Source organism: Phaethon aethereus (assembly GCF_964289735.1).
Source record: "Phaethon aethereus genome assembly, chromosome: 6".
Taxonomy (NCBI): domain Eukaryota; kingdom Metazoa; phylum Chordata; class Aves; order Phaethontiformes; family Phaethontidae; genus Phaethon; species Phaethon aethereus.
The window spans coordinates 32,325,214-32,337,139 of NC_138580.1; the positions used below are offsets into that span (position 1 = coordinate 32,325,214).

The 11,926-nt window shown below is 35.3% G+C and overlaps 1 protein-coding gene across 1 annotated transcript; it reads left to right on the top strand.

The window, feature by feature from the left end:
- Positions 1-9,846: 9,846 nt before the first annotated feature.
- Positions 9,847-11,191, top strand: LOC309406279 (uncharacterized protein C2orf66; the record flags this gene model as incomplete). Its single annotated transcript, XM_082001393.1, has 2 exons — positions 9,847-9,969; positions 10,972-11,191. The coding sequence occupies 2 exons, from the start codon at positions 9,847-9,849 to the stop codon at positions 11,152-11,154; spliced, it is 306 nt and encodes a 101-aa protein (XP_081857519.1). The 3' UTR covers positions 11,155-11,191.
- Between the last annotated feature and the right edge of the window lie 735 nt (positions 11,192-11,926).

An 11,926-nucleotide genomic window follows, 5' to 3' on the forward strand; every position in this document is an offset into this window, starting at 1 on the left:
TGCTACGTTTAAAAGCTGCCACAATTGTGTCTAGACAAACTAGAATGTACTGCTTATATAGAACTGTTATTTCTATCGAATCATTTGTTCAATCAGTGCGAGTTGAACATTTTTGAGATTATTGGAGTCTTATACGTTTAACTTTTTGTGAGAGTGAGAAAACAACAATATTCTGTGTAGCTTTCTATTCAGGAAGGATACCAGCAGATTCATAATCAATTTGCTGTAATGTTGTTTTAAAACATGTTTCTGGAAAGTTTTCTCTGGAATTTCGTCAGTTCTGAAATTAGTCCTTGGACCTTGTCCACATGTAGAAGCTAGCAAATGTTGAGGTATGGTGTGAGTTCAAAGTGCAGTGGCTGTACCACACTGTTTCCAAGTAGACAAGGCAGTTGTTTTTTTTCCTATTGTAAATGGAGAATCAACTGTCTCGTAATAAATGTCCATGCATGAAATTATATGGAATAACACTGTAAATTCATGCGCTGCCATACAGTGCTAACTTCTTCATGTGGACCAACTTAGTAATAGTGGGAAATACTGACCATAATTATTAGCTCTGTATAAGGTTTTATCCTAGTGCCTAGATGCTACGGTGACTGCCATTTATAATAAAGCCTAAGATAGCTGTGTGTAAGGAATTCTGTCCCCTGGGTATGTATTTTGCCAACAGAATAAATCTCAGTAGCCATTAGGTTAAAATGATGTATTGATTCTGTGTAGAGATAAACCTACTACTTGCTTCTGTGTTAGCTGTCTCCTCTCTGTCTGAGATAAGAGGTATCTTCATGTGGAAATACTAGACCAGCTCCATCCTCTTACATGAATAATAAGAGGAAATCTGCTACCCAGTCAATCAAGTATATTCTTGATATAGTAGCATGGCCAGCCTGACCCATTAATTTTATCCTGTCTCATGAATCTTGCCTGAAGTGCCTCAGTTAGTTCTAGCGTGTTGTTAAAGTCAATTCACTTGAGCTGGCTGGAAAGTCTTAATTTACACAGCGACTTTCTGAAATGAAGGACAAATGTGAAGTAAGCACCTGTGTTTGCATACAAGTCAGTAGTTCAGACTATCAGTCAATCATTAAAACTGCTTTAACTGAGTAAGATTATTGTAGTTAACCAAACCACTGTCACAGTTATCAGTAATCTATGTGCTGGTATTCTAGTCTTAACCTTTTTTTTAAAAAAGGTTAGATTATACATAGCGTTTGTAAATCAGAAAAGTTATTTGAATAGATTATATCTTGATGCTCTCTAACCAAATGTATTCTACGGTATATATATGTAAGATAATTTGTGTGTCTAAACATACTTGTAGCTAAATTCACCAGTTGGTTTAACCTAAAAATTGCTGTTCAGACATGGGAGAATAGAGTAGTTTTTCTACTTTGAAATGGCTGTGAATGAAAGATGGTGGCAGAACTGCATTGGGGCAGGTAAAAGGCCGTCTGAAATGTGCAGAATCTGATTTCTGTGGAAGATCATTTTCCTTGGCCTTCATGGACCTTTTGGCTTACTACTGTATTTTACATCTGATTTTATTTTGCCATCTTAATGGGTTGTTTGTGTATGAATCCATTTGTTGGAGCTGTTGGTGGAATAAAATAATAATGAGAGCAAATGCTCTCTGCATGTAGTAGCTTTGATAGCCTCTAAAATCTGCCAGTGTGAAACTTACTGAATTACAGCTGCATAGAATTAACACCAATTTTTTTTAATGTAATGATATATTTGAAGCTGGGAATTGTGTCAATAGTTGTTATCGCTCTTCATGAAATGTGTTACAGTATCTTGCGTAGATTCCTACTTGATTTTTGAGTTGGAGGTAGGAATAGATATAATCCTGAGTCTGAGATCCCAGATGACAGAATTTGTCATATCTCTCTCAACGCTCTCTTTTGTTTCAGAGATGATTTACCTTCGCTGGGGGAAAGAAGGGAAGTCTTACTGCTACTTCTGGGTTCATATACATTCTGTGTCATTTGCTAGATGAAAAATCTTCTCAAGAGATGTGTGTCTGGATTTTGCAATGACTGTGCACTGTGTAACTACAGTTGTTTGAGAGGTTAGGTGTCGAATACTAACTAGATTTTCTATATAATCAGCAGAGGGGGATAGGATTAGAACAAGTCCAGGGGACAATTTATCCCATTCTGAGAGAGGATGAATGATCCTCCTTGCCATTCTGAAAAAGGACAAGATTTTATAACAGTCTAAAATTGTTTTTCAGGTAAAATACAATGATTGTTTGATGTTACTTTTGGAGAGGAGGCTTCTGGTATACACATTTCTAGTTCTGCCACTGTTCACAATTATAATTTTATGCAGACGCAAATTCGGTTCTCTCCTTTTTTCAGAAGTTGAGGTATTAATTTTGCAGAAACGCTGTTCTTCAACCATGTGACGTTCACTACATTTAGATGGGGATTATGCCGCATAATCAAACATTCAGGTTGAGATTAAGCCACCATTTTTTGGCTTGTACCTCAGGATGAATTCAAAATAAGAACTATTTGTGTGGCTCTTTTCTAATATTTTTTAATAAGCTATTAGAAACAGAATTAAACAGGGTAAGAACCTAGAGTACCAAATGTTGCTAGTTTTAGGTACAGTATATATGTATAGCAGAATCTTTCTTTGGCAGGGGCAGGGGGAGATTTAATGACAAACGTTTAGTGGCATCTCTATACCCTGAATTGCTCTTTAAGTGTATAATCTTTTCTGGTTGATATCAAATGTGTTCCTTGGAGTCTTATCACACTGCAATCATAGTAGCTACACCTGTAGCTGAGCGTTCATAAAAAGGTCTATATTTGTCTGGTAAGGAAAAACTGTTACCTCTTAACTGGAATTACCAAATGTACCTTGAAATTGAATGAATGAATGTTGTCCAAAGGTGGTATTTTCCATTTGGATTTAAAAGTTAGTTGTGGTATGTCATGTTTCAGCATCCTGTTAAAAGGGGAACTGGTTGTTGGGGTTGGTTTTGTTTGTTTTTCTTCAAAAAAAAAAATTGCAGTAACTGGAATTTAAGTTAGTATTGTTTCTCACATTTACAGTTCTGCTCTGATTTTGGATTTGAGTGAGCTGATGCATGTAGCAGTTCATTCCAAAATATTAATTTGCTGCATTTGAAAACACAAATTACACAAAACCCCCCTAAACAGTGTAGTAGTAATACATGTCAGAAGCCATAGAGACTGCCTGTATGTGTAAATGAACTTTTCAACTCTAACCTAATTGGGCTACCTTTAGAGAAATAAAATAAAATGTATTGATACTTTAAAAAAAACCAAAAAGCATTGCTGCATATGTTGGTATTTGATACGAAGTCTAATTTTCCATGTGTCTGCCAGTAACAACGTTATGAACTTGTTACTTGACTTTTTTTCTGACATCTGATAGATCTGCTTGTAAACTTTGACAGGACAGAATGAAGTTAGTTATATGCCTGTGGATAAATGTAAACATTTGAGAAGGTTTCATTTGATCAAGCTCATTACAATACAATGATGACTGTGTTTAGACTTTTGTCTCATACTGAGAAAAAACCAGCCATTTATAGACCTTCAATACTCTGAGTTACTTAAAAAGTTTTTGGAAGCAGTTATAGTGTCTGTACAACAATCGTGCTGCTGTTTTAAGTCACTAAGCTACTAGAAAATTGTTAGCTGTAAAACAGACTAAATTCTTATTTTCCATTTCATGGTGAATATTAGTCACTTAATTTACAGCTTTGACTTTTTACATCTTTTTTTTCCTGGGAGATAATCAAGCTAGCTTTTATAAGCACTTAGCACTGTACTGTAAATGGTTTTAAGACTTTCATCACCGTTCCTTTAGGGGAGACATATTTCTGTCACCAAAGCTACATGCTGCTCTTACATACCTCTGGAAATATGTGCCAGTGAATGACAATTGAAATCAAATTCATTTTTATGTTAAAGTAAAATAGTTTTTCTACCTTATTTTAAAGCCAGAACTTTAAGCTAGTATTCATAATAGGATCCTTAAAATCTCTAAAAGTTTATTTGAAAACCTTTTACAAATATTAATTTTCTGATGTATATTCTTATTTATGGAAGAATCACAGAATCACTAGGTTGGAAAGGACCTTTAAGATCATCAAGTCCAACCATTAATCCAGCGCCACCATGTCCCCTAAACCATGTCCTGAAGCACCACATCCACATGTTTTTTGAACACTTCCAGAGATGGCGACTCCACCACCTCCCTGGGCAGCCTGTTCCAATGCCTGACCACTCTCTCAGTGAAGAAATTTTTCCTAATATCCAATCTAAACCTCCCCTGGCACAACTTGAGGCCATTTCCTCTTGTCCTATCACTAGTTACTTGGGAGAAGTGACCAACACCCACCTCGCCACAACCCCCTTTCAGGTAGTTGTAGAGAGCGATAAGGTCTCCCCTCAGCCTCCTCTTCTCCAGACTAAACAACCCCAGTTCCCTCAGCCGCTCCTCATAAGACTTGTGCTCCAGTATTCAAAGCTTTTAATCAGCTAATTTATCTTAAGGCTAAAATAAAATTATAGATTTCATCTTGTTAATAAACATTACTGCTTTTCAAAATAAATTTTAAGCATTTAAGGAGAAAATTCTATAGGTCTTACTTCAGCAAATCTGCACAGCACCTCAATTTTTCAGGTATCTAAACATGTAACTACTCAGATATGTGCTTATTGCCTTGTAGCATGGAAACCTGAGCCAAAGCTGTGATGTTTTCACTTTAATTTCACTTAAGATTTAGAGTTTCATTCTGCATTCTTAAATGCAGACAGATTTTGCTACTCATGGTATCACAAACAAATCTTGTAAGCATGGCCTCTCTGTAGTTACTGGCAGGTTGCAGTCTAGATTCTGTAGGAAGTGTGTGGTATCAGAGCTCATTTTGTGTCTATAAAAGTCAGGAATGGCACCACAAACTTGTTAATTTGCAGCACATCATTCCAGTTTCTCCTTACATACAGAGTTATCCTTGGTTTGCAGTATCCTTCCAGTGTAGTGCAAAACATCATGTTCACAGTAAGAGCAGACACTGTGACTGACCTAGCGAAGACACACAGCAGCTGTCCTGTAGAGTGTTCTCTTGAAGTTTTGCAAGTTTGTTGAAATACCAGCAAAGACTTTTTTTCTCCTCCAACTTAAATAATTTCAGGGTATATATGTTAAGTATCAAATGAGCAAGTGTGTTGATGTTTAGTTTTATAAAACGCTAACTGCACTATTTTGGGATCAATTCAGGCTTCAGTATTTTCCACTTATGTCACTTCAAGTGTGAAAACAGTATTTGAGTCTGCAGCACCTGACAACTGAAATACTTTACAGATGTCTAAAAGTAGTAGACATGACACATAATTAGAGTGCCAGGCCAAAATTGAAATGTGAAATTCCTCACTGTGATGTTGAACTTGTAGCTTTCTAGATTAAAAAAATACCGTGCCTTAAACCAGTAAATGAATACACTCTACATGTAGCCTGTGGACTTTTGTAGCCTTATATTTGATTCTTGAAATTGACCAAAAATATTTGTGTGGATCATACTGAAATGTGATTTGGGGAAAATACTTCAAAAAATTAATTTGATCCCCTTTTACTATACTTACAGAAATGAAGATTTATGACAAGTACAGTATATTTGTTGTTTGGAATCACACTACCCAAAGTCAGAAAGGTTTATCTGACCTTAATTTCTCAAGTCTTTCTATTGTGACAAAAAGGAAAATAAGGAAGGAAAGCTAGTCTCCGGTATCTGTCTCAGCTTCAAAATCTGTGTGTCAAATTCTTTTAAAAATTTTTGTTCTTTAGTTTCTTAAAAAATAATTTTAAAAAATCCTCTAACTGTAGTTTAAGAGAACTATGAAAAATTTAAATTTAAAATATTTAAGCCACTGAGTATCAATATCTATGCCAGTGTAAGACAAAAACTAGAAGGTGGTAGGGTGGGGTTGGTTGGTTGTTTTAAAGCTCTAGAAGTTTTGAATAACAAATTTAATCTTTTAGGGAAAATATTTATATATAAAACACTGAAGCGTTGGGGGTGGTGGTGTATACGTTCTGTTCTTCGCAATTCATTAAAGAAAACCAGAAATAATCAAGATCTTAAAATCTTGCTTTGCTATAGTAGAAGGATTTCTTATGTATGTTTTTTAATATGAAGAGCTCAGGAAAAGCCTCCACAGGCTTTCCTTATGTGTCTCTATAGGATTCTTTGTATGTTTTGAACAAAACCCCCCAAAATTTGACTTCCTTTCCCCCCCCCCCTTATGTAACACTGAATCTTGAATAAAGATGCCATCTCAAACCTTATTATTGGACTGTGGATATTTAGATATGCACACAAAATGACTGCATGTCAGCTGATCACAGTAATTGTTTGAAGCAATACAAATCAAAGTTATTAACCCTCTTTTATTGACAACTAACTTTGAACCTGACTGCCATAATGCTGCTGATGCTGTGGCACAACTGATAACATTCAATTTTTGTGTCTTCCCTGCTACTTCCTTCTGTATGTTAGTTTAGGACTTTTAAAACTCTTGTTCTGGTCACCTAACTTTCTCTTCTTTCTTTTGTGATGACGTTGTTTCAGTAATCCTAGGCATTGTTGATTTCCTAGTGACAGGAATATTCTAGTATTAAAATCATTGAGAGGGCAGAACTACCTTTAAGGCCTTTGTATATGATGATTAGTCTAGAAAAGCTGTGTAACCTAAGCCTAGTAACTTGATTTCCTACTTAGCTTTTAATTGTTTTTCCAAGCACAAAGACAGAATAATGTTGGCCAAAATACCTGTTTTGGGTAATTCAGGGCAAGGAGCTGTTTGTTTGGTTTTAAGAGGACTTAAAACTTTGAAAAACACATATGTAACTTTTGGAAAAAATTACTGCTTCACAAGCAAGCCGTCCTACATATTTTTAACTCTTCCTCTGCTCTAAGTTTTTATATACCTAATGTAAATCTGGTGTTTTAGGCGGAGCCAACTCTTAATAGTTACAGGTTTCTAGAGGTGTTGACAGGGTCTTATCTATAAATGTTTGAATAATGACATAATAAATGATTGTGCTTGTTAAAATGTTTGACTGAATTCTCAGATTCAGTTCGTGCAATGCGTAATAAGCTTTGGCAAAGTCCTTGTCTTGTGAGATGCTGAGAAAACCTTGGAGAATAGGTATCTTCAGCTAATGGTGCAATTGCTGAAAGCTGAAATCTCTTAATCTTTAAAAATTGTGCTTTTAGATACTGGTACTTTTTTGGTTGAAGTTGAGGGCAACTTGAGCAGGAGCTACTCTGGGATGTTCATATTTTGTTTGATGGTTTCCCTGTCTGCAGTGTGTACTTCACTTTTTTTTATTTGTCTTTTTTTACCTAAGTGTGCATGACTTAGAGTACACTGTATAGCATATGCTCTGCTAAATAAACACTTCTGTATATTTTTTTGTATGGTGTTCTAACGTGGTTGCATTAGTAAAAATGGTTATAATTCACAAAAAGTGCCACTTACCAGTCATACTCTGTAGAGTGTTGTGAATGTTACCTGTACTTCTGTTGTACAAACACGCTAATGAGTGTCATGATGAATGTTTCCCTTTAGTCTTTGCTCAGGTACTCATGTGGAGCAGTTTGGTGCTTTTCCTTCTAACTTGTGATACTTGATTCTAAGCAGAAAATAAAAACAGTGAACAAAAGCATTGTGGTTAGAGCAGTACTTTAAGTAACAGACACTTTTTTGACAAATCGAGTAGAATACAATAAAGATCATACCTAATGAGGTTTCTCTCAGTATCTTCAGTCATGCACCTTAGGCTGTTATACCTGCCTTACTATCATGAATGGGAAGTGCAATAAAATGGAAAATGTTTGGTGAATAATATAGTTTATATAGGACATCATATGTATAAAACTTGTTCTCAGCTAAACCAATTAATTTTAAATTTGCCTTTTCTTCTAGAACAAGATTTTTACCTTGCATGAAACTGAACAGGCAATGCTTTGAGCATTTTCAGCTTCAGTGCAATTTAATTCAAACATGCATGAATATTACTTACTGTGCCATAAGGGCTATGTAATTAGTGTATCCACTTTCAAAAGATTCGATTTACAAACAATTTCTCAGACACTTTTAGCTCAGAAAGCAACAATACTAGTTTGGGGGTGTGTGTGTGTGTCTTTTTTTTTAAGACCGCTCACAAAATATATGCTAATTGAATGTTGAAATTTTTTTATTCCAAGAATATTTTATTTCCAAGAATTACTGTAGAATAATATACAAGCTGGATAAGTTGACTTTTATTTGTGTTTGTTACTGCAATCATGAAAGTAACACTGCGAAGATTTTGTTAACTGTGTTACTAATGGCGTTTGGATGTCCACAACTTAGTCTGACTTCGATTTTTTGTTTTGCTTTCAAAATTTAAACCAAAGAAAGATGTAAAGCTTCTAGTCAGAAACAAACATTATAATCTGGAGTAAGATAATGGCCAAAAATCTTTTAGTTTTAATATGTCTATTTAGAGATATACTTTATGTGATACTAACTGAAGTAGTATCAAATAGTGGAGAGAAAAGTATAATGAAATTATAAGCAAAAAAAAAAAAAAAAATTTAAGCAGCTATGAGATGAAGGATGCTGTGAAATAAGGCCAAGGTCAATTAGCATAGTCCTCCTTGCAGTCTTTGTCTTAATATCCTCCTGTCAGACTAGAAACTGGCTGCTGATAAAATCAGGGTAGGAAAGCAACACCTTCATTAAAATGATGATTTTGGATCTTGAAACACAGCTTACTTCTCTCTCTCTCTCCAGCATCAAGAAAACGATCCATATCTCATCTTGCTTGAAAACCATTCAACCAGCTGTAATTATCTGTTAGTCACCATTCTAGAGATATGGCTAATTACTTTTAATTAAAAGTAATACTTTGGTACAGCTCTGCTATCTCTGCTGGGAATTGTTTTAAACTTCTTGTATGCTTACCACCAATTTTCTGCAATACGGCTTAGGGAGGAGGAATTTGCGCTGCACTGTTATATAGCAACAGGTCTTAAGAGTATTAAGGATGAAATTCTCAAGGGTCTTTATGTCATGGATGGAAATGGAATCATTACTGTATTTTTGAACTCCTGCTAACGTCATTGACACCCACCTACAGTCCACTAGAAATATAAGTGCAGAGATCAGTTTGTTCACAGATTACAAGGAGACTAACCAAGAAGGGGCAAGCCAGAGCCAAATTCACTGGTAAGCTTTATTTTAAAGAACGTGAAATGGAGAATATTTTTTTTTTCCTTGACTCAAGTTGTGAAATGGATCTCTTAATATATTATACCAGGCTGTATTATTATTGCACTAATTAATATATGTAGTACACTTTCATTTCATGCAATTTTAAACATTGATCTGTCTGGATCTCAAGCCATATTTTTGCACTCTCCTTGGAGCACACAAAGATCTGATGCTGTAACTAATCAGCCAAGAAAAATGGCTGTATGTATTAACAAATGTAAATTTACAAATGTAAGTATTTTGTGTTAAATGTCATACTACTCCTTTTTGGAAAGAGAATTCAGTGTGTAGAAATAGCTTTGGTATGGGAAACGCTTCTTTAGAATAACTTGTTCTTCTTAGTACATCAGTATAAAACCAAAAATGTTGATAGCACACAGCTGAAGTCTGCAGTAAGCAGGCTTTCCTTGCCATGGATAAATTATTTTCAGCACTCACTGGATTGTCATGCTTGCTCTATTTGTTACCAGTGACGGCTCTGTAGGACTTCAGGCGTCTGGTTCATTGTCCTTCTTACAGATAGTCTGTTCGTCTCTTCAACATGTGGAAAGTGGTGCTCCTGGGTCTGTACACAGTATTGGCTGTGAGGGGATTGGCAAAAGGTGCTCCTTTCCAGCCAGAAGAAAAATGGAAACCTCTAGATAACCCTAGAAACAGAGACCTGGTAAGGCAATACTGCAAGAAAGATAGCCTAAGTTTTGTGGGGGTTTTGTGTTTTCCATCATTATTATAGAGAATTTCTATCTTCTAAATTTAAAGGTAAGAGGGGATTACTAAATGTTAGTAACTGTGCACTTGAGATAGTCAATAACCGCAACGGGTTGAGCATTCTTCTGTCAAGATGAACCCCCTTAACTGAAGAGACATTCTTGGTGTGCAGAAGTGCATAAAACTTCCGTAGATCTCCATCCAGCAGCTGGAGTTTTTAACATATTTTGATTATCCAACCAGTTATTTTAAGAGACAGAAGAAGAATGATTATTAAAGTTTCTCTCAAATGTGTGCTGTGTTGATTGCATGTTATTTTATCTTCTGGAAGTACAAATAAGTTTCCATCTGATACATTGTCATGAATAGTGGCTAAAGATCTGAAAGCTAATTACAGCTAAGAAAATATCATTAAGCGAACATTTGCAAGATCTTACAAGGAATTAGTGAAGGAAAAAAAAGTTTCCCACAATTTTTCCTTACTGTTTTAAGAAGCATTAATTTCTGCTTTTAAGTGATATAAAGGGGCCCGTTCAAATTGATTGCCCACTGTTGCTCTCTTGGAGAATGTTTCTCTTAGACATGTGTAACAACCGTACTGTTTGCCCTCAGCAAGGGCTTTGCTGTGCCTGTTTTATAAGGGATACAGTTTGAATCCTCTGTGGTTCAGTTGGGAGCATAGATGATCAGGAAAGAGTTGGTGGCCTTTGGACACCATATAAAGTGTACAAGCCATGGACAGATGGCTTGTATAAGATATGTATAACAATATAATTGTATGCTACAATGTATATACAAATATAAGCTTGAATAATAATGTAAATAACACGTCTGAATTATATCACCTGTAGATAGGATTTCATCCCACATGGGAATAAAGGTTACATCTACTTTGTGTCAGTAGAAATAATTAATCTCCATTGAGCATGCTCTATTTTCACATATGAAATATGTTCAGTTTTTCAGAACGCTCCAGGCTTATTTCTCGGGCAGGGGTCTTGATCTCAGGAAGTTCCCAGCTACTTTCACAGTGAACAATGAAGGACCAAGGCCTGTCATGTTCTACTCAGATCCTATTGCTTCTGCATTTGCAGATTATGAAGAAAGGAGAAATTCTTTTCCAAATCATTTCAAAGGCTGAAAGATGCTGCTGACCAAGGTAAAAGAGGAAGCCTTTTCCTCTAATGTTGTTACGTGTAACTCAGTGAAAGATTTGGATACAAGCGATTCTTGTTTCTGTCTGAAGTGTAAAAACAACTTTTTTTTCAGAAGAAATTAAAAATGTAGTGCCTTCTCTTGCCTGCAGTTGGTTTAAAATTGTTGAGGTAGAGATTTATGAGGTATTTACTACTTTGGTGAAATAACACATGATGTTTGTGTAGACCTATAAAGACCATACTTTATTTTTTTTTTACTTCTTTTTCTCCCTTTCTGTAATGTGGAGAAGAATTCTGAAAATGTACAGATAATAGAGAATGCAGGTTTTATTTAAGTAATTGATATCAGTAAAATTATAAATTGAGACTAGTGGTTTCCTGTGATATATGTATGTTAAGAAAGTTAATTTAGACATAAGATACTGCACTAATAAAGGATACATTATCTTTTACATCTTTGTCCCTTCATGCTGTTTTCCTTATTTCTATCACTAAAATTGAAGGTTGAATAAAATGATTGAAAACTAATTCACATCTCTCCATAAATATGAAATAAAATTGAAGTGGGTCAGGCTTGCATTATTAGTAAATCCAGCCTCAATTTGTAGCAGGTACTTCTCAGCTATTTTATCTATACATAACCATACTCCGTAACAAATAAATCCTTTCATACCTTATTTTGAGAGTCAGTAAATACTGGCAGTTCTGAGGAAAGTTAACTGTTTTCTCTCTACTTTTGGAAAGGAGATGTCTGCT